This window comes from Myotis lucifugus, unplaced genomic scaffold (assembly GCF_000147115.1).
Source record: "Myotis lucifugus unplaced genomic scaffold, Myoluc2.0 scaffold_35, whole genome shotgun sequence".
In the NCBI taxonomy this organism is placed as follows: Eukaryota; Metazoa; Chordata; class Mammalia; order Chiroptera; family Vespertilionidae; genus Myotis; species Myotis lucifugus.
Window position 1 is genome coordinate 2,292,028 of NW_005871083.1, and position 23,322 is coordinate 2,315,349.

The window sequence follows — 23,322 nt, forward strand, 5'->3', positions numbered from 1 at the left end:
CTACACTTCGTGGGGAATAATGTTGTTTTGTTGAGAAGGGGTAGAGGGTATAATTAAATTCCTCTTAAATGTTACATTCATCCTTGTTAATCAAAAATTAGTAGCTCTTTAAAAAAAATAAACACAACTCAGCTCTCCAGGAAGCTGATAGCAGTTCCCATGGCCTGTTTAATTACACAAAACAAAGCAAAACATGCTCCTCTGCCTCTCAACTGTGGCATTAACAGAATGAAATATAATAGTGGCCATAGCTGTGTGGTGGGATTAAAGGTGATTTTTAACTTGCTCTGTTTATTAATTTTTCTACAATGAGCATAATATCGCTCATTAAAAAGCACTTAAATAACTAAAAAAGCAAATATGAAACTACATTCTCAAAACTTGAAAACAAAAATATAGGTGAATATTTTTCCCAACCCCCAACTCTCATTCCATGCCCCAGAAATAGCCACTGTAGTTGGTTGGATGTGTGTCTTTTCAGACAACCTCCAAGGAATTTCCCATTTTCTTCATAACATCTATTATATTTGGAACCATCCTTTTCTTATTCTCTAACCATTCCCAAGAGGAAGTTCTTATTTGCCTGATTCCCACCATGTCCCCAATAACAGTGCCTGGCTCACAGTAGGCGCTTATTAAACAATTGTTGAATGAAAGAAAGAAGGAAAGAATATGCATGGGGAGGAAAAATGCTATTTAAAACCACAGGGTCTTCCACAAAGAGTGGGGCCCTTTTGGCCTTCTCACATGTTTCCATCTGTTCACAGTGAGCCTGAAGCTTGCTGAGGGCAGGGACTAAAGAGAAGTAAGTTGTTCTTTATTTTTGCTCTCAAGAGAGAAGAGTGACATAGGCAACAACATGGATGAACTCCAAAATAATTTTTCTGAGTGAAAAAAAGCTCTTAAAAGATAAAAAAAGAGTACATAGTCTAGGATATTCAATTTATATGAAACACTAGAAAATGCAGACTAATATACAGGACAGAAAGCAGATCAGTGGTTGCTTGGGGATGGGGTGCAGGAGGCAGGGGCAGGGGCAGGAGGGAGGTTTACAAAGGGCCTTCTTAAGGGTGCTAGGTATGTGAAGTACCTTGATCAGGGTGATAGTTTCATGGGTGTGTACATTATCAATGTCAGAACTTATCAAATTATGCACTTTAAATATGTGCAGCTTACTGCATGTCAACCACACCTCTATAAAGCTGTTACAAAAAGAGAAGGGGGGGTGGTGAAGAGGGGAAATTAGACAGACAGGAAGAGTCACCATGCTTGCTGAGGTGGATAATGTGTCCTGTGAAAACACAGAGGGATGGGGCAGTGAGAAGAATTTGCAGTTAAGGGCAATTGGGGCTCAGATCGAAGTAATTTGATATGATGTAACTGCATATTCCTCCAACATCCTCAATTAAGTGCACCATATGCACCAGATTATGATAATGATGGTGAATGTGTGTGTATGCATGTGTGTGTGTGTGTGTGTGCACGTGCATGTGTTCCAAGGGAGAACTGAGGAGAAGGGCACTGTGGAATGTAGCAGACTGGCATAGGTAGGACAGTGAGACAATAAAGAAATGGAGCTAACTTGTCAGAAGTGGACACTGGGAGCCAGAAGTGACTCCTATAACTATTGGGCCTCTGGCATTTGCATAAATCTTGGGGAAGCCTTTGGTTTGCTCCAGAGCATGGAATCAGGACTTATCACAAGTTCATTTAGGTCTCAGGTCAGGCAGATCCCAGCTGACATCTGGATGTTGCCATCACGCTCAGTGACTTTTTATTGAATGCGCCAGGAACATTATTTTGATTTGTTGACAGAAAAACAACTGCTGCCTTTTTTTAGTATTGACAACAGGAAGTGGGATGATGATGGATGGGTTGTCACTGGGGCTCAGCTCACCTTTCGTCTGGTTGGCATGTTTCATAACACCTATGTTTTGGGGCCAAGTCTGACAAGTTATGCATTTAGCAAACGTTGGCTGATGGCTTGCTATGGGGTAGGCACTGTACTAGATGTCAAGATGAAAACCGTGGATGTGACTCGGCCTTTCTCAAAGATCTCACAGTGCAGAATAGCACAAAGACTAATGGGACACTGTCCTATGGGAAGGTTGTACTGCAGGGGTTGGAAAACCATGGCCCACAGGCCAAATCTGGCCCTCTGCCTGCTTGTGTAAATAAAGGTTTAGTGCAGTGGTTCTCAACCTTCTGGCCCTTTAAATACAGTTCCTCATGTTGTGACCCCCAACCACAAAATAATTTTCGTTGCTACTTCATAACTGTAATGTTGCTACTGTTATGAATAGTAATGTAAATATCTGACATGTAGGCTGGTCTTAGGCAACCCCTGTGAAAGGGTCGTTCGATCGCCAAAGGGGTCACGACCCACAGGTTGAGAACTGCTGGTCTAGTGGAACACAGCCACACCTACTCACTGATGTGGTGCCTTTCAACAACAGCAGAGTTTAGTCATTAAGACAGACTGTGTGGTCTCCAAAACCTACATAAGTTAGCATCTGATCCTTCAAAGGAAAAATCTGCCGACTTCTGCTCTAATAGAAGATCGCATGGAGCAAGAAGTTCTGACTGAAGCAACAAGCTCAGTTCAATGAAATCCAGTTCTCAGTGTTCCAAGCTAGGAGGTCAGTTAGGAGCAAGAGTCTCTTTGTACTGGCTTGTGGTTCAGTGAGAAGCAGAATGGACCTCTGCGTAGCCTCTCTCTCCCCAGAAGGAAATGAAATATAGATGCTCATGGCCCCTCTTCAGATTTCTGAGGCAGCACCTGGGTGACACCATCTCTGTCAAGGTGGCCTCAGGGAGACTGGCAGAGCTGAGGTGCCTGGCCCAGGACACTGGCAGAGAGTGGAGGGAGAGAAGCATCTTCTTTCATCCTCTGAATCCAAAGGGGAGCCTCAAACCAAAGAAGGGCATCAAGCGATAATTAAATAAAGACATTCAGTTAGCATTCATTCACAGACTCTAATGAAAATCTTTGTCTAGATTTTGCAAAGTGGTACTAAATATTAACCTCTGAGGATTTACTATAGGCCAGAGGTCCTCAAACTTTTTAAACAGGGGGCCAGTTCACTGTCCCTCAGACATTCCACACATGCACACTGTGGGCCCAGGAGGAGTCGGCTGCTAAGTAGAACAGGCAGCGGCGGCAAAAACACCCGGCAGGCCAGATAAATGTTTTCGGTGGGCCGCATGTGGCCTGTGGGCCGTAGTTTGAGGACCCCTGCTATAGGCTAAGGTGTGATTAAAAATTGGCTTTGAAAATCACTTATTTGAAATTTATTCATTAATTGAAAATGTATCAAGTACCTACTATGTGCTAGGTTCAATGTGGTCCCTGCTCTTAAGAGGCTTTTAGGCCAGGGAGGGGAGCTAGGTAGTGACATGCAGGCAGGCAAGTGCTATCCATCCTTGTTACGTAGTTACAAAGTCACCCCCAATGCTGATTAGCCAATATGAACTGCTGCTCCTCAGTGGAATACAGGGTTAGGTTCCTGTGAGCCTCTGGTCACAATTTTCATCCAACCAACCAACATAGAACCATCAATCACTAGATAACCTTGTTTTGTTTTCTGTGTGTTTCTGTTTAAACACAGCTTATCCCGTATAATCCTATCTGTACTAATAAAAGGGTAATATGCTAATTAGGGTGTACATCTTCGGGACGACCATCCGGATGGCCTTCTGGACAAAGTTGCAGCGGCTGCCTGAGGCTCAGGCAAGCATGGATAGCAGCTGCCACTGCCCAGGGCTGACCTAAGGCTCAGGCAAGCCGCGCCCAGCTGCAAGGCCCGAGGCTCAGGCAGCCATGGTGGCCACCAGTGGCAGCAGCAGCGGGGTGATGGGGGTGGCGCCTTCCCCTGATTGGCCAGGTCGCCTCCAGCAGAGGGAGGCCAGACTGTGGTTTAGGCTGGGGGCTGAGGCAGAGGTGGGTAGGGGCGATCAGGCCGGCAGGGGAGCAAGGTAGGGACAATCAGGATGGCAGGGGGGCAGTTAGGGGCAATCAGGCAGGCAGGCAGAGGGGTTAGGGGTGACCAGGCAGGTAGGCAGAAGGGTTAGGGGCAATCAGGCAGGCGAGTGGTTAGGAGCCAGCGGTCCTGGTTTGCAAGAGGGATGTCTGTTGGACATCCCCCAAGGGGTCCCAGATTAGAGAGGGTGCAGGCTGGGCTGAGGGACCTCCCCCTGTGCACAAATTTCATGCACTGGGCCTCTAGTATATAATAAAAGGCTAATATGCAAATTGACCGAATGGTGGAACAACTGGTCACTATGACACACACTGACCTCCAGGGGGCAGATGCTCAATGCAGGAGCTGGGCTCACAGCTGGTGAGTGCAGTGGTGGTGCAGGAGCCTCTCCCGCCTCCGTGGCACCACTAAGGATGTCCAACTGCTGGCCATTAGTTAGACATCCCCCAAGGGCTCCCGGACTGCGAGAGGGCGCAGGCTGGGCTGAGGGACCACCTCCTACCCCAGTGCATGAATTTTCATGCACCAGGCCTCTAGTTTAAAATATATTGTTGACTCATTCATGGAACTCATGTCCAACAGCACTCGAAGCATGAACAAAGCTTAACATATGAGTTCCCCCCTAAGGCCCATCACAGCCTTCTTGTGCTCAGGACATCAGACAGCACTTCAGCACCTCTCCTGGGGACCACTCTAAACAGCAAAATCACCCACAAAAAGCACAAAAGTATGGAAAAAGTGGCATCAAATCAACCACAAAAAGCACACTTGTTTATAGTATCAGCTTAGACAAGGAGGCATAGCATAGCCTCTTTTGACCTCAGCTGGAAATGTGCATGTCAGGCGACTCGAGTTTTTTGCTGTTCTGCACTTGTCTGCAAACGACCGTGAAACCATAAGCATTTTGGGTTACTAATCAATTTTAGCATGTAGGTGAATGTGCAAGTACAGAATGCGTGAATAACAAGGCTCAACTGTGATTCAACGCAGAGAGAATGATTTCTGTACAGTTCTGAGTGGGAAAGACACTTGGGGAGGGCCTTGTGGTTGGAGCGGAGACAGCCAGCAGAGAGAGTCAGAGGGAGAGGCCAACCAGGATACTGCTTGGTGGAGAGTGCATCTAAGGAGGCAAGCAGGGAAAAGGGAGACCAGCCGGGGCAGTTACTGTCATCCCGGTGAATGACAAGGGGGCTTAGATCCGGTTGGTGCAGTGGAGCTGTAAGAAAGCATAGACTGAAGATGTAATTGGGGATGGACCTGCTAAGACTAGTTGATGTGTTTTTCCAGTAACTAGACATTTATGTTTTTAGTATTTGTGAAATATTTACTTTGTGAGTTAGAGATGTTTAATTTTTAGACACTCAGGGTAAAATATCAAGCAGTAATCACTCGCCCACAGATGCTCTTTGGCAGCTGCTAAGGGAACAGCTCACTTGTGGGCGTTCCATGAAGGGCGCTCAGATGGATGTCAGCATGGCCTTCCAAAGCATCTTTCATGTTCTTCTCGTGCTACAGCATCCCCTGGTCCTCCCATCTTTACAGATTTCAAAAGCAGCCCCAGACACAAAGAATTCCACTGAATGCAGAACAGAGACGAAACTGACCCTCTGACACTGACTCTCAGCTCCTCTGATGAAAGAAAGGTCCCACGTGGAGCAGAATTGTAAAGAAATTTTATGGGTACTTATGAAGAAGTTGTACATTCTACTAGGTGCAGATTTTTAAACAAATGATTGTTTCTCCTCTTATAAAACAAAAGGAAGAAATGCTTTCTTGTTAAAAAAATTATTTGGCATAATTACATGTGGATTTGAATTCCATCTATTCTACTCACAAACAATTCAACCCTCGGCATACTTTGATACCTGGGATCCTCAGCTATAGGGTGGAGAGGACCACACCCTCTTCTGGGAGCCCAGCGTAGTAATGAACTAATTAATGCTCAATCAGATTTCTAGATATTATATTTAGTTACTTTTCACATTTTCCTTTCTTTGTTTTATTATGCTCTATTTTTCATTCATGGTGCCTATTCTTTTCCCCTAATCATTTTACTTTATAGTATAGTTTCTTTTTTAATCCACAGGTTTCTTTTCCTTTTCTTTTGAGCCTCACCATAGATTTCTATGGGTGAGGGGCTACCGTTCACCCATGCTTTGACTCTTGCGGAAAAGGCACCTGCCTTTGCCTAGCCTCCCAGGATGCAGGCTCCTGCCTGGCACAGAGCTTCTTAGCTTTGACTCCTGCTCCTGAGACACGGTCACAGAGCGTTTCTACCCCACCCTTTACATTGCAGGAGAAATGGGCCTAAAGGGAGCATGTGGCTTTCCCAGTGCCGTGCTGGGTCAAGTCGGGGGTGGATGCCACAGGACAAATCAGTGACATCGATCCTGACTTACTTAAACTTTTTGATATTTTGTTTATCATAAACTTTTGAGTTCACTTTATTTAAAAAAAATATTGCATTAAGAGATGATCTATCTTGATGGCTGAGATTTGGGCACGCCCTGAGAGGGAGCACCCGAGGAGAGTGCCTCACCCCCCTCACCAGTGGCCCAGCCTCCCCAAGCTCTGGGGCAGCTCCCCCTTCTCTGCTCTGAGAACGCCCCAGAGCCTCAAGCCACATCCCCTGCTCCGCGTCCTTCTCTACTCTTGGTGCCCTGAAGGTTGACCTGGCCCCTGTCCCATGCCACCTGTGTTCATTCAGAGACAGGCACTCTCTCAGTGCAGCAACTGTATGTGCAAATGCTTGTCCCTCACATCACAAGACAGCCGTGGCCTGAAAGCCTGCTGCAGAGTTGTCACAGGCATTGTGAGAAACTAAAAAAAGTGTGTAGTGGACGTTTGTTTTGTCACTTCTGTTGGCTGACCATCCTTCACCATTCCTCAGGGCATCCCCATCGCCCTTTTGGACAAACCCCTGTTTGCTGGTGGGAGGTAACAACCCACTCCCGTTCTTGCCGGATGCAGCAGCAGTGGATATGGGACATGTTAGCTCCAGCAAGGCGGGCGGATGCCCTTTCGGTGAGTGATGTCGGGGCAGGTGGAGCAAATGCTCACGGCATAGAAACTGTACCCTGAGAACCAGGCTATTCCCTTTGCAGTAATCCCTACTGTCTCCCCTCTGGAATTCTATTTGGTACCCACTTTTTTCTCAGCTTATCCTCCAGCCCCCTGCCCTTTCTCTGATCTCCAATATCACTCTAGTAAATTCTTGTTTTAGTCCACTTATATAGCTGATGATGGTTTCTGTTGCTTGCAGCCACGGACCCAGACAGATTTTGTACTAGAAATAATTAGAGGTTCTGAATTGTAAAGTCCTCTTATGCTCATAGGTAATTTTTTCATCTCACTTCAAACATTCAACCAGATGCTAAACTTGTTTGGGTGACAATCTGCAAGTCATGGTGTTATTTGCACGGCATCATATGCTTTGCAGAGCATCTTAAAATATTGATAAATTTAATCCCGATGCCCAAACCAGAAACAGTTTTACTAGCAGAAAATATGACTACGTTCCATGTGCACTCCAGAAATATTGCAAAATCAAGCATACCTGTCCACCAAAAACCAAGCTGCAAAACTTCAAGAATCACTTGTTTAAATCTTATCTTTAATAATGGTTTACTGTGTATCCATTTGCTCTGTCATTTCTGAGTACTTGCTTGCAGGCAAGCAAACAACAGGCGACAATATTTAGGAACTTCTATCTGCTCCCTTCAATTTTTCCAGGAACGGGGCGAGACTGCCCTCGCGGGGTTTAGCAGTGCGATACCTGGGGCTGGCCTGTGGACACCAGCAGTGCGCTCCAGGAGCAAAGGTGGAAACCCATCATCATTCTTGGGAGCAGTGACTACTTTCCACTAACATCCCTAATGGGCGCTCCCAGAAACTTCCTTGATGGTAAGTCCGTAACGCACGACAACCACAGACTATAGGAAAACACACTCCTCTCATTCTCAAAGAGCCACCTTTGGAGAACAGCTACACACCACACTCTGCTAAGAGAGATCATCAGTTAATGAAATGCCTACTATGTGCCAGGCACTGTGCTCTAAGCACTTTAGTGACTGACCCAGTTTATCCTTCAGTGACTCTATAGACCAGGTATTATTGCCCCGTTAACAAGTGAGGAAACTGAGGCACAGAGAAATGAAATGTCTGCCCAAGGTTACACATGTGGAAGAGGAGGGAGCAGGCTTTGCACTCAGGAAGCTGGCCGTAGGCTGGCCGCCAGAGTCGCTGGGTTATACCACTTCTGTCTGCCAGGCCACCTGAGACCAGGGGCCCTCCCTCCCAGTGCAGCCCCTGGAGACAAGCCGGGTCTCTGGTGGAATGAAAAGTCAGGATGTGTTTCCTTTGCATCCGTCCAGAAAACACATCTTTCAAGCTTGAGATTTTCTAATCTACAGTAAGTTGGGAACCCTAGGAAGTGACTGCACATGGAGCATAGCTCTCGTCGAGGCACAGGGAGGGGCATGAGAGAATTAGAGGGAGGACACCCCGTGGCAGAGGCAGCCAGGGAAAACGTTTAGCACCGCCAATGGGCGGCAGGAGGTGTCCAGCAGGAAAAGCTGTGCCTGTGAAATGACAGCAGGAAGGGCTTCTGTGTTGTGGGGGGCACGCCGGGACCACGCACCCCCGAGCGCTTTCTGCAGCTTCCAGGCCAGGCCACTCTCCCCAAATGCCCTCCGTGCGCCCCTTCCAGGCGTCCAGGCCGCAGAGATTTTTGCGTTGGTATTCAGTGGGGAAAGTTGTCCTAGATTTCAGGACTATCGGCTGACATCAGAACTAGAACGTACAATTTTATTCTGAGAAATCGAACTATGGTCGAGTAAAGCTATTGGCTCATTTGTCATTGTACATGGAGGGCCTCGCTTGTCTCGCTTTGGTTCTGGAGGCGGAAGAGCAGGGAGGTCAAAACGTCTGCCTTGTGATCAGATTCCTGCATGTTAGTCCGTGTGACCGTGGGCAAGTTCCCGAGTCTCTCCGAACCTCACTGTCCTCACCTGTGAAATGGGTTGTTGAGAATTTGAAGGTGATGACTAGTCTATGTGTAAAGCACCAAGAATGGTGTCTGGGACAAAGTAAACGCAGCCACTCTGTTGTGACCGTGAGCACAGACAGAGAGGCTGACGTCCCGGCCATGGCAGGGAAGGGGGCTGGAGGAGGAGGCTCATGCTGACGCAGAAGACAAGTTGGTGGGCGAGCCAGGCCCTCCCAGGGCAGATCAGCTCGTGGCTGAGTGTCCTCTCCCCGCTGGGGCCCAAGGAAGCAGCCCCTTGGAGACACTGGATCTGCCGTGCGGGGGGCTGGCTTCCCAGTTCGGAGTAGGTGTTGTAGTGCATGTGCTGGCCCAGTGTCTCAGGCTCAGCCCTCGTGGAGATCGTGACAGGCAGGGCCCCTTCTGGGAGCCTTAGTGTGTCCCAGGGCTCCACCACGAGCCTCCTTTCTCTTCTATCTTCACTCACCTCTTTGGCCATCTCAAAGGCTCAGGGACATAAATTCCATCTGAACGTGGGTGACACCCAGACTTTTATCTCTAGCTCAGACTCTCCCTGCTGACAAGGTCACCTGCTCCCTCTCTCTGTTCCAAATTCTGCACGATCAAAACCGCATTCCTGATACTCCCCCTCTCACTGTGTCACTTTGCTAGTGAGCCTGCCTTTCTCATACCTGGGCCACCCTCTTCTTCCAGGGGTTAGGACAAAGCCTTGAGTCAACCTTTATTAACCACCCCCCCTTACACACACACACACACACACACACACACACACACACACACACACACCACAGTTGGTTAGAAATCCCTGTTGCCATTACTTTCAAACATACCCAGCATCTGCCTGCTTCTCACTGCTTGCCTTGCTCCCACTCAAGTCCAAATCCACAGCACCTTTGCCTACTGTCTCCCTTCCTCTTAACCCTTCCCGCCGACTCTCTTCTAAAACCACCAGAGTATGTAATTTCAATCTTCTTCAGAGTAAAAGCCTTACCCCTATGCACCTCTGACCTCATCTCCCTCTTCTTCCCTCCCTCCTAACTCACTCTGCCCCAGGCACACTAAGGCCCCCCCCTTGCCCCCCCCAAGATCTCACACCCTGTATGCCCTGCCTCAAGGCCTTTGCACTTGTTATTTCTTCTGATTGGAGGATTCTTCCCAGATGCCTGCATGGCTCACCCCCTACTTCCTTCAGTTCTTTACTGAAATGTCATGTCATCAGCAAGGCCTTCCCTGGCCCCTATCTACAGTTACAGACCCCCATTTCTTTCTCTGCTTTATTTTTTTCTTTATTTTCTCTCTCCTCCACTGGAACATAACCTCCATGATGACAGGTGTTTGTAACTGTCTTTGCTGCTGCTATATCCCCAATGCCTACAATAGGGCCCAGCATGTGATAGGTGCTTATCAAATATTTGTGGAGTGAATGAATGACTCAGTGATTGAAGAAGTGGTCCATTTCACATGCGCAGCCCTCACAGAGGGATCCAAGCTGTTTAAAGACAGATATAGAAGGTCTGAGCTTACATGAGGTTCTGCCAATGCGGCTAGAATATACAAGAAAACCCCTGAATTAAACATATGTAGGAGAACAGTAGTTTACAGTCTCATCACTTGAAAACACAAGCTTTGAGATTCCTTTGAAAAGCAAACTGTGAGCAGATGATGAAATGCAGTTCTTGAATTAGTTGCATGACTCACTGACTACGGTTTCATCAGCTTCATTGCCTGTGCTAGTGCTAAAGCCGTGATGAGCCCTTCATGAGACCCGAGGTGAGTGTGTCGGATGCCTGGCGTTGGTGATTGACAGATAAACTGAGATAATAAACTAATCAGTGATTTTCCCCATCCGACTGACTTCTGCTACAACCCTGAAATGTGTGGCTTCTCAATCAATGCTATATTGGTTGCTTCTGTAGCAACCTTCCTCTATTTCAAATGCTTTCATTAAAATTTAAAAAAACCAGCTAAGCAGATTTAACAGTTTGGAAAATATTGGGCAAGAAACAATATTAACATTTGTCATTATTTTCTGTACTGGTTCTGAGAATTACTTTCTCAAGCAGACAAGAATGACCACCATAATTATATTCAAATGTAACCAATTTGAAACCATGCTTTCAATAATGAAAGTCTGGCCTATGGCAAAGTTATAACAACATATGTAGTTGAATGTTAAAACGGTGGTTGATTTGTAAAATAATCTTTCAATGGTTTATCCAAATGGATTTGGTTTTATATTAACCAAATCCAACCTCTAATTGAGGTTAATAATGAAAATCTTTTGTCTCTGGATCATTATAAAAGTCAGAGTTCTTTTTTTAGCCTATGAAGATATTAAATCTTTAATAATTCAGTTGTTTAATTTATTAGGCCTTGTTTCCCACTGGCTTCTTTATAACAGAAAATCTGACCACTAACAAGAAGAGCCAGCTGTGCTAATATATTTACATAAATAATTAAAAATACTACAGCAGAGCAGGCAATAAAATGTATTGTCACCATCAACTTGCAGTGAAAGAACATCATTTTAATTAAAAATTACAAAGACACAACAATAAATAATGCATTTATATTTCAAGCTCTGTGTGTGTTGACTCAAGAAAGAAATAGCTCTTTAAAAAAAAACCACAACACACTCAGAAATGACCTCACCCCAAATCCCATTATTGAGGTCAGTAACCACATTTAATTAAGATGAGATGTTAATAATATATTTGAGTAGAGAGAGGCTCTTCTCTTAATTTCCCAAGGTAGAAGTGTTGTTATTTGGCCTTTAACTTCTGATTAAAATTTAAAAGGTGGGAGTCACCCCAAATTAAACTCTTAAATCTAGTTTTAAAATCTTTTTTTTTCTTCAAAATAGTAGTTTGAAACCCTCCTCCCCCACCTCCCCTCCAAAATGGTAAGCTATTATACCTCTGTGTTTCTCAGAATTTCAGTGATGACAGAATCTGAATTTTCAAGTGAACTGATTTTTGCCATTGACGTCCAGAGGTCTCAGAAGAGACAGAATAAAATGCGCCATAGCCGGCCAGTGATTTTTGCTCAATTTCCCATCATTTTTTGTGATTTCCTTCAAATGGGCTCCAATATTAGATTACACAAGGTGTTACAGAAACGGGCTTGATGACTCACAGGAAGACTAGCAAGAAACGAAGTTGGGCATTTTCACAGATCTTTTGAGACTGAATTTTCATCACCACACATTGCAATCTGTACCAGTTTGAGCCCATGAATAAATTCTACCCCAGAGCCAAAAAGCCTCCATGTCCAAGGAGGAGGAATGGGAAATGACTTTAAAACCCTGGACGAAATCAGGACAAGGGAGGCTGTAGTTTTCAGAGACGAGGATCTAATTTGGATCTGATTCAGATAGTCTGCGTTCAAAGAATAGGCTCAAATTGGATCAAGGCTTTGGAGGAAGAGTGAGTGGCTGACGGATGTGGCTCTTTAATGTAACTTTCATGGTGTGTGAAGTCCAGTGAGAGGCCATCTGTCCTGCTCAGGCCTCCCTCCTCGAATTGGCTTTAAAACAGGGGCATATGCAAATGATTTCATGGATGGTAGGCATTAGTCAATGTTTGAAGATGAAAAATAATAGTAATCACAATAAACTATGTCTATTTATGCACGGACCAGCTGCCATTAATCCGCACCTCACCTATTTACTGGGCTTCCATATGCCAGGCTCAGTGTTGGCCTTGGGCCCTTTGAAGAACTTTTGAGCCTCTAAGAATGTTCTCTGTTCTGGGGTCTCATCCCAAGTCATATCAAACATACTGACATACACCCACATTGCAAATGCGTTTGTTTCCTATAAAATTTTTAAAATTTTTTGCTTTTGGAATTATTTGGCTACAAGGAACATTTCATTAATAATTCCCTATGATTTCTCTAGCACATACTCAGACATTCTTGCAATGCAAGCTCTACAAATGGTTTGTAAATGTAAAGACACTTTCACAAATGTTAAATTTAATGTGCCACGGTTGTCATGGTGCTATGGACAGTTGATATTTATTCATTTCAATTTTGCGGTTTTCAAATTTTGGAGACAATAGATTATGTGTTCCAGTCCCTGACAGTGCTGTAGGCCCCTGGAGAGTCTGAAGGTTTCGGACCTGGGCCTAAAGTGCTTACTTAATTAAATAGTGCTGATAAGGCTCTGTGCTTTGTCAAGGAAGGTGATAAACATGATCGTTACTCTCACAGAGCCTGAAATTTATGAGGAAGATGGACAATTAAGTCAGGAATAACAGTAAAGTGTTATGAAGGGTTATACCAGGTGTTCAGACGGTCCTGGGACACAGTCTGAAGGTCAGGGTATCCTACCTGTGGAGGTCATGCCTAGTCCTGTGGAAGCTATGCCTAATCCGCCGCTGGGAGGATATGCAGGGGTGGGACTAGTGATGGCCGAGGAAGCACCAGGCGTTCTCATTGTGGCCTCTGCACACCTTACCCGCTTGTTTTCCTTCTGGAAACTGAGGCTCATAGAGGTTACTCTTTCCTCATCAGCAAAAAGGGAGACTGAGAACTTCTCATTCGTATGATGTTGTGAAAATTAAATGACTTTGGAGATAGTGCTTTGGCAACTTGTATATAAAACTGGTAGGCATTTTAATCACAGTACTAGCGACATTAATATCACCGTTCTCAAAGTACGTCTCTGGGGGTTGTGGACATCTTTGTCTAGTTTGTCTGGATTGTAGGGCGTGGCTATAGGGTTAAGCCTCGGACTGACCAGTTGGCAAAGCCACAAATAAGTCCCAGCTTAGAGGGCACAGTCCTCTTAGCATAATTAGGCTTGACCTTATGATGCTCCCTAGATCTTATCTGGGAAGCTAATGGGCTGAGGAAGATGTAGCAGGTGCTGCCCAAACAAGTGAAACTCACAAGAACATTGTAACTATGGTGACTACTACTTTGTTTACCTCTGGCTATAAAATAAAGGCTCAGCTTGCCTCTGGATCCCTCTCTGTGGCCTCAGCCAGGCACAGAAGATCCACCTAGACCAGGGGTGGGCAAACTTTTTGACTCGAGGGCCACAATGGGTTCTTAAACTGGACCGGAGGGCTGGAACAAAAGCATGGATGGAGTGTTTGTGTGAACTAATATAAATTGAAAGTAAACATCATTACATAAAAGGGTACGGTCTTTTTTTTTTTTAGTTTTATTCATTTCAAACGGGCCGGATCCGGCCCGCGGGCCGTAGTTTGCCCACGGCTCACCTAGACCCAGCTTATTCTCTTTGTCTTTTCTTCATCCTTCACCGCCCTCCCTCAGGCTTGCGAACCCTTGGCTGACCTGGCTCGGCACACTGGACCCCATTCCAGGAGGCAGCGTTCTACACAATGGTGTGGAGACAGGAGGATTTCTGGGGAATTCAGGAGTCTGCTCTCAAGCGAGAGCATAATGGTGCTTGAAAGTGTGCAGTTTCTGTTGTGTGGTTCGTTCTCCCCAGCTGAGGACCCCTGGTTCTTACTTTCCAAAGTAACAATTTATTACCTTTCCTCCCTCAGCTGCCTCCCTTCCTCTCTCCTTCCTTCTTCCCTGGGAGCTTCATCATTTGCAGCACATGCTCTTTCTCTAATGACTAGAAGCTCCCTGGAAACTGTAGGCAGAGACCATTTCTTTCACCAGTGAACACACAGCACCCAGCAGTGTCAAGCCCACAGTGGGCCCTAAATAAATACCATTAAATGAATGTAGTAAATGAATGAATGCACAACCATAATCTTCATGATTTTTTCAAGCAGTTGTTGTTAGAAAAACAAACATCTATTATTTTGATTGTGTAAAAATCTAATGGCACAGCATGTTTTCATCTTTTAAAATTTACCTATAATTTTTTTATTTCATAGAAAGGTTCAAGCTCCATGGAAGAAAGGTCTAGTTACCTCACAATATCCACTCTTCCTTTCTTCCTTAATAAAGATCTGAGCATGTCTCCCAGTATCCCTTGCAGCTAGCGTGACCATGTGACTAATTTTGGCTAATGAAATTTAAATTAAAAATGTGGCTGACTTCCAGGAAGTCTCCTTTAAAAACGGAGTCACCCTTTTCCTCCCCCTACCCCCTTCCTGCTGCTGGAATAGGTTGGAGCACTAGCATCATAACAGGCCACAAGGAAGGGGGCTGCAGTCTGGAAGGGAGAATTGTGAGCAAGAGGGAGCCTGGGCTCCTGACAGGTTGTGGAACAGCTATACAGGCCCTGGACTGAGGTGCCAGCTCTAGACTTACTTTATGTGAGAAAAAAAATAAACTTCTCTGAGCCGCCATCATTTTGAATGTTCCTGTTATATCTAGCCAAACTCAATCCTCACAGATACAGTGCTGCTCGACACACACTTACGGGCTCCCTAGATGAATGATCCTTTCCAAAAAAATGTTGAGCAGTGACAGGCCATTTTACATGGGTAAGGCCAGTATTTTTTCCTCAACACATATCTTCTACGTTCAGTATGGAGGCCGAAGTCTCTGCTGCAGAGCCGTTTGCTACAGACCCTGGACAAGATGAGTCTTGTCTGAAAAAATGTTCGGGATAGAAATTGCTACTTGGCTGCCTCAACAGAAACCTCCTGGCTGTTAAGAGAATGAAATAAGTCCCCTCAGGCCATTCAAAATGGTTGAGCTGCCGGGTGCATCCACAAAGTAAGCAAATCAAAGATGCAAAGGTTAGTCCCTGCTACTCATGGAGAATGCTGGGCAAAAGCAGTCGGTGCATTTTCCCATAATCCTCACTGAGCTGCTCTTTCTGATAATAATTAGCCAACAAGTTCAGTTGCACCAGTCGGCTCCTCATTAGAGACTATAGAGCCACAGAGAAGTGCCTGTTCCTGTCTTGTGTATGCGGAGGCCAGGCTCTGTCCTGAAGGTGGGAGCGAGTTTTTTTTTTCATTGCTGTGTTGAGAGAATGGTGTGAGAACAGCTCTGCTTTAGGACATGTCGATATTTGCATGACTTTGGAACAGAGAATGACTTTGTAACCATGACATCAATCCAACTCATAAGGAAAATAAAAATTTGACTAGAGGCCCAGTGCACGAAATTCGTGCACGAAGGGAGGGGTTCCTTAGCCCAGCCTGCACCCACTCCAATTGGGGACCCCTCGGGGGATGTCTGACTGCTGGTTTAGGCCTGGGGATTGGGCCTAAACCGGCAGTCGGACATAACTCTCACAATCTAGGATTGCTGGCTCCTAACCACTCACCTGCCTGCCTGCCTGATCACCCCTAACTGCCTCTGCCTGCCTGCCTGATTGCCCCTATCCTCTCTGCCTGCCTGCCTGATCACCCCTAACTGCCTCTGCCTGCCTGATTGTCCCTAACTGCCTTTGCCTGCCTACCTGATCACCCCATACTGCCCTCCCCTGCTGGCCTGATTGAGCCCCCAACTGCTCTCCCCTACCAGCCTGATCTCACCCCCAACAGCCTCTGCCTGCCTGATCACCCCTAACTGCCCTCCCTTGCCGGCCTGATCTCGCCCCCAACTGCCCTTCCCTCCCAGCCTGGTTGCCCCCAACTGCCCTCCTCTGCTGGCCTGATCTCACCCCCAACTGCCCTCCCCTTCCAGCCTGGTTGCCCCCAACTGCCCTCCCCTGCTGGCCTGATCTCGCCCCCAACTGCCCTTCCCTGCTGGCCTGATCGCCCCTAACTGCCTCTGCTTACTTGATCACCCCTAACTACCCTCCCCTGCAGGCCTGATCTCGCCCCCAACTGCCCTCCTTTGCTGGCCAATTTCGTTCTGATTGGTTAGTTTCTATGCCAGTCAGCAACAAAAGCTCTGTCTCCTGGGCAGCCATTGGCTCCTCACAGTTGACCCAGATTTGGTTCTGATTGGTCAGTTTCTATGCCAGTCAGTGTCTTTGGGCCTATCAACGGGGCCTGATCAGAAAGGTGGGGCTGATCAGCAGCCCAGGTGGAGGCCTGGAGAGAAATGGAGGCATGGCTGTTGGCCAGGCTGGGAGAGAAAGAGAGGCAAGTTCTGACCAATGGCTGCCACAGAGGCTATGGATCAGACCCTGCCTCTCTCTCTGCAGGCCTCTCTCTGGGCCTGATCCGCAGCCCCCTAGGCAGTCAGTGCTGGGTCTGGGTGGCACAGTGGCCCATGGCAACCCAGCACTGACTTCCGGTCTGGCGACCCTGGCTCTTTATTATATAGATTGTCTAGGTATAAAAAAACAAAGAATTCTTTATACAACAAAAAGTGTTAATATTAATACTTTTGCTCAAGTAAAGTATTTTCTGAAAATTCTTCAGAAAATTAATGATGCATTAAACAATTAAGCTACAAGCATGCCCATTGACCTTTTTCTTAAATAACTGCAACAGTTGAAACTAAATATGTAATGGTAAGGGAGTGAATAAATTAATGAGTATATCCATGTAATAGAATAATATTATTCAGTGATTAAAATAATAACTATTTCTTGACATAGAAAGCTGTCCACCATGTACTGGGAAGTAAAAATAGCAGGTTCCAAAACAGGATGGATGATGGGAGCCAATTTTGGTAATAAATGAGAAGCACTCAGACATGACTGAAGGAGATATACCCACGTTGTTAAAGAGGGATGCATTTCCTTGGGTGGAATAATTACAGATTTGTATTATCTTTTTTATTCTTAACTGCCTTTTCACAAGTTTCCTCCATGAACTATATTAACTTTATAATAAGGATAAGAAGATACAAGTTATGAAAAAAAAAATTTCATCTGTCACTAGACCATGGCTGTCCGTTTTGATTTGACTAAGAGCACAGCATGATCGGCTTTGTAACACGTTTTAATAACTCAGGCTTTTTAGAGAGAATAGTCGCTCTGATGCCTGGACGCCTCCTGTCTTTGGAGTTACAGGCTTCTTAGAGATCAAGGCGCCTTCTGCTGATTTTCATGTTCCCCGGTGAGATAAAAGAGTGCATAACAGGGCCAGCCAGTGGAATTGTTGTGCCTGAGATGTGCTTTTCATCACAAAAGACAGGACGTGGGCCTGGACCAGGGGTTAGTTAGAAGTAATTTCCTAAGTTTTGTGGGGGCTGGGGATGGAGAAGAGGCTTCTCATTTTAGACCAGAATCAGGCTGTTAGGAGCCTGGGCAGGTGGAGAATGTCCAACTGTGCTAAAAAGCCCTGCGTGTCTGGTTAGTCATTTGAGATAAAAAGGGTTATTGAAGCTGAGCTACAGAAAATCTTGGAATGAGATAGAGATAGAGATAGAGACAGAGACAGAGACAGAGATAGAGATAGAGATAGAGATAGAGATAGAGATAGAAACAGAGAAATAAGTAGAGATAGGGAACAGGGCGAAGACAGAGACAGAAAGAGAAAGAAGGAGGACAGAAGAGAGAGAGGAGAAGTAGAGGAGAGGAGGCAGCAGCAGAAAGAAGAGGAAAGGACTGGGAGGAGGGAAGGAGAGAGGAAGAGAGAACCAGAGACAGAGGAGAACAGATAGCCAAGAGACAGAGAGAAAGATGAACATACATGGAGGAGAAGATGCAAATAGAGACAGAGAGGGAGGGAGGGAGAAAGGGCAGAGGGAGACAGAGATACAGAGAAGGAGACAAAAGAAATGGAGAGAGAGCAAAGAATATACCCAGAGAAACAGGCACCAACGGAGAGAGACACTGAGAAGGATGTGTGGACATAGAGTTACAAACAGACAGCGACAGCCACAGTGACCTGCGTGACTGCAAAGCCCCATGCGTGCTACTGCTTAGAGTCCAGCCCATTAGGGGCAGATGGCGGGACAGCATCTTTTGTGTGTGTTTTTGTCAGCTAAGCTCAGAGCTCTCTTTAAGATAACAATGAGTTCTCAGTGTAAATTTCTTCCCTCTTTCAATGCCTGCTCCCTGAAGAATCATTAATTAAGCAACAATAAGAACACCACGCACAAGGCCATCTTGTCTTTCTGAGAATCCCGGGGAGCCCAGTGCAGATTATTAGAAAACTGTGTCCCAGCCTGGCCCCTCCCTGCAGCCCTGCTCACCCTCCACACACGCGGCCCCCCAGGGACACTGCTTCTCAGCGCACAGGATCAAAGACTGCAAATAATTAATGAGCCTTTTCTCCCAGAAGAGTTCTGTGACAATAGCTCAACCTGTCAGTGATGTTATCCCTGCTTTTGATGAGCTCAGAACCAGCACAGGGAGGGGAGCGGAGAGGGAAGGGGGAGAAAAAAGAGAAGGGAGGGGAAGGTCCAGTCAGTGCCAAGCTGAGAGAGAAAGTGTCAGTTCCAGCAACTCTGGATCCCAGCAGGAGGGAATGTGTCTGGAGAGTCAGGCCAGAGAGAGAAATGTGCCCCACACACCCATATACACACAGGCGCGTGCACTCGCATACACACACACACACACACACACACACACACATGCACGCACGCACATTTACTTTGCTTCAAGGCTGGAAAAGGATTTGTCCAGACGCTGCTCTGCCAGACCAATTTGTAAATGCTAGAACTCTTAGGCATACCAGCTGCAGAGAAACACTCCAGCTATATATTCTGGGAGGATTCACAAACTTGAACTTGGTCACACTGGCTCTCCATGGTTCCTGGTGACTTAGCATCCATTCCCATCGCATTCCTTTGGGAACCACCATTCCAGGCCATCATGGTTAGAGGCTGGGGTCCGTGGTGGGCTCACGTACAGGACTAGCCCACAGGCACTTCCATCCTCCTGCTATTCTGTTTGGTTCAGTGAGATCCAGGCCCGGCCCCTGGGCTGGTACTACTGACTGGGAAGGGTCTCCTTCTGCTGGAAGGAACTGGGAACTGCATTTTGGTAGTCTCATCCCTCCACAGCCACACAGATATGCCTGGTTCTAAACGTATTCTTCAGTTCTATAAGCTACCTACGGAAGCTTCCAAGTTCTCCCTTTGCCTAAGTCAGCCAAAGCTGGTCTTAAACAACCCGGCAGACCCACCTGTCCCACTGTCTCTCCCACCTTAGTGGGACCTCTCCTCCCAGACACAGGCATCTGTCCTTTCCCATCACATTAACGCTTTCATCCCAATTATGCAGCAATGGCAGAGCCCCAGGTTTAGCAATATGAACCCCATTTAAAATCTTCTTCTCTCTTTTCCACCTCTTATTGTTGAAGTCCAAATTATCCAAAATCTATAAAGAACTTATATGACTCAACACCAAAACCCCCAAACAATCCAATTAAAAAATGGGCAAAGAATCTATCTGAATAGATACTTCTCCAAAGAAGACATACAAATGTCCAAGAGACATATGAAAAGATGCTCATCATCACTAATCATCAGAGAAATGCAAAATAAAACCCACGGGAGATGTCACCTCACACCTGCCAGAATGGCTACCATCAATAAATCAACAAACAACAAGTGTGGTGAAGATGTGGAGAAAAGGGAACCCCCGTGCACTGTTGGCAGGAATGCAGATTGGTGCAGCCCCTGTGGAAAGCAGTATAAAGTTTCCTCAAAAAAATAAAAAAATGAAACTGCCTTATAACCCAGCAATTCCACCTCTGGAAATATATATGAAGAAACCCCAAAACACTAATTTGAAACAATTTATGCAGCATTATTTACAATAGCCAAGATTTGGAAGCAGTCCAAGTCCCCATCAGTAGATGAATAGATAAAAAAGCTATAATACATTTATACAATGGAACACTATTCAGCCGCAAAAAAGAAGGAAATCTTACCTTTTTCAATATCATGGATGGACCTGGACAGTATTATGCTAAGTGAAATAAGCCAGTCAGAGAAAGACAAACACCATCTGATTTCACTTATATGTGGAATCTAATGAACAAAGTAAATAAACAAACAAAATAGAAACAGACTCATAGATACAGGAAACTGACTGACAGCTGTCAGAAGGGAGGGGTGGTTGGGGGACTGGATGAAAAAGGTGAAGGGATTAAGCAAAAAAAACAAAACAAAAACAAACAGTATGGTGATTACAAGAGGGAAAGGGCGTGGGGAGGTAGAAGAGGGTAAAGGGGTGTAAAGGGTGATGGAAGGAGACCACTTTGGGTGGGGAACACACCATACAATAGATAGACGATGTGTTACAGAATTGTACACTTGAAACCTATATAATTTTATTAACCAATGTCACCCCAATAAGTTAAAACAAAAACGTCTAACTCCCCTTTTGGGAATGAAAAATAATTTCCCTGCTTGTCTGCCAGCTTGCTCCACAGTTAAGGGGCTGATGTGGAGACCGTGGCGCACTCTCAGGTGTTTCAAATCAGGAAAATAAGACACGTGTTTATTAAAAGTGTGTCTAATACTTGATTATCTGTCCCTCAGATGAGAAGATTAGATTTTGGAAGAGAAAGATTAATAACTTTCAGAGATAAGCATGCACTTGGACCTGCATGCCGATTGTTTACTATGAAACAACGTGCCAATGAGGCATCTTGTCTTCGCTCGCGTTAGATTCACTGTGGATAATGATCATTTAATTAAATCTCGTTATGAAAATTCCTTCTTTCTAAGCACTTTTCGAAGACCTTTTTTTTTTGCCTGCCATCCATCAGTGGAAAACCCAACCCGACAGTCCATTTCTAAATACCAGGCAGTGTCTGCCCCTCACCCTCTGACAGTTCAGTCCATAGAACCCAGGAGAGCACAGACTTTGCAGATTGTCCTGTTTTTATCCAGATTTCTCTGCTACTAGGCTGGGCAGCCTTGAACAAGTTACTGAACCTCTCTGGATTCATAAGACCCTCATCTGTACATGGAGTTAGCCAATGCCTTTCTCATAAAGTTGTGGTAACAATAAAGTAGGTCAAGTGTCTGAGATTCACGGGGCCATGTATGGGGGCTCCTTTCTTTCTCCCTTCGGGGACGGTGCTTGGCACTGGCAGACACCTCTGGTCATTTGGGAACAGAGCCCTGAAGCCACTCCCCTCCCGGGCTGGTTCGCTGCTGGGAATCAAGTGGTGGGCAGTGCCCCCACTTAGCAAGCCTTGTCCCCTGGTGCCTTCAGCCGCCAACTCTTATGACACGTACCTCCCACTCACCCACATCATTAACAAGCTTAATTTAATGGTGGTTTGCTCCTGACAACCAGCCCTTGGGAGCAGAGAAGGAAAGCAATTGGCGCCTGCCTCCCGTCTCTGGTTACGGAGCCGCTCACCCACCTGATGGTTTGATGCTGCAGGGAATCGGGGTCCGTGGCGTTCACCGTCAGCAGCACGCTGCCCACGGAGATGTTCTCCTGCCTGGTCACCATCATGGGGTCGGGGTAGAAAACCGGGCCCTCGTTGACATCCAGGACGGTAATGTGGACGGTGGCTGTGGAGCTGGGGCCGTAGGACACGTCGGGTACCAGCGGGTCCTCGTTTTCCACTTTGATCAGCAGGGTGTGAAAGGCCGAAATCTCATAGTCCAGAGGCTGGAATGAGAGAGAGGGACTGAGCGTGTGCATGTGCGTGTGCATGTGCGTGTGTGTGTGGGTGTGCGTGTGCACACGTGGGCCACAAAGGGCAGACGACATCCCTCAAGGGAAGGTAGATGTTCAGGGACAGAGCCAGGTTTTGTGGGCTAAGGTTTATGCAATTTGGGATCCTCTTTAAGAACAAGAATATGAAACATACACATGCAAAGTTAGGTATCAACATTGTTATTCTTTTTAGATTGAGAAAGAAATGACAACACATTACTCATGTAACGAGCCTCAGAGATCTGGGGCCTCCCTTCTAAGATCCCTTTAGGAGACTCACTGGCAACGCTGACATTAAAAGGCTTCTCACCTGTAACCTGTAACACTCTGCAACTCACTCCCAGCGGCTCAGGAGGATGAGGGACCCCGAAGCCTAAGCTTCATGAGATTCATGGTAGCCCTGTCTGTCACCAGGGAGATCCAATGGGAAAGGCAGACCGAGGCTCCATTTTTAATGTGTCCCACTCACTCGCCGTGTGGTCTAAGGTCTGGGGTCTCTACAGCATTTCATGTAGAGGGTCTCCTCGCACAGGGCGCATTTCCCCCAGGGTGTCGTATAGGGAAAAGAATTTGAGAGGCTGAGACACCTGGGGTTAAGCCGCTGTGCCCTTTCCCACCTGGGGGCATGAAAATATGTGGGGCGTTTTCAATTGTCACCATGGCTTGGGGCTCTCGGAACATACCCTGGGCAGGGGCAGTGATAACAGACACATAGCCATGATAACACAGTGGTGGCCTGTCCTGTGCTCAGGGCCAATGAGCAGCCATGAGACAATAAACCGCCTGTCCTAGCAGGTGGTGCTTCTATACGTGATGTGACACGACCCAGTCCTCTGCCCCCTTGGGCTGTCACTCATGCTGAAGCGATGGTCTTAGGTGAGAGGGCCATCTTCACTCCCAACTACAAGAGGGCCAGGGTC

General features: G+C 46.3%; 1 protein-coding gene across 1 annotated transcript in view; it reads right to left on the minus strand.

Moving 5' to 3' along the window:
- The window catches only part of CDH13 (cadherin 13), a 990,542-nt gene that overhangs the window by 66,756 nt on the left and 900,464 nt on the right, over window positions 1-23,322 (minus strand). The window contains exon 10 of the mRNA XM_006087037.3: window positions 22,101-22,354. Within this exon, the coding sequence (XP_006087099.1) occupies window positions 22,101-22,354 (254 nt within the window). The remainder of the gene's footprint in view (window positions 1-22,100; window positions 22,355-23,322) is intronic.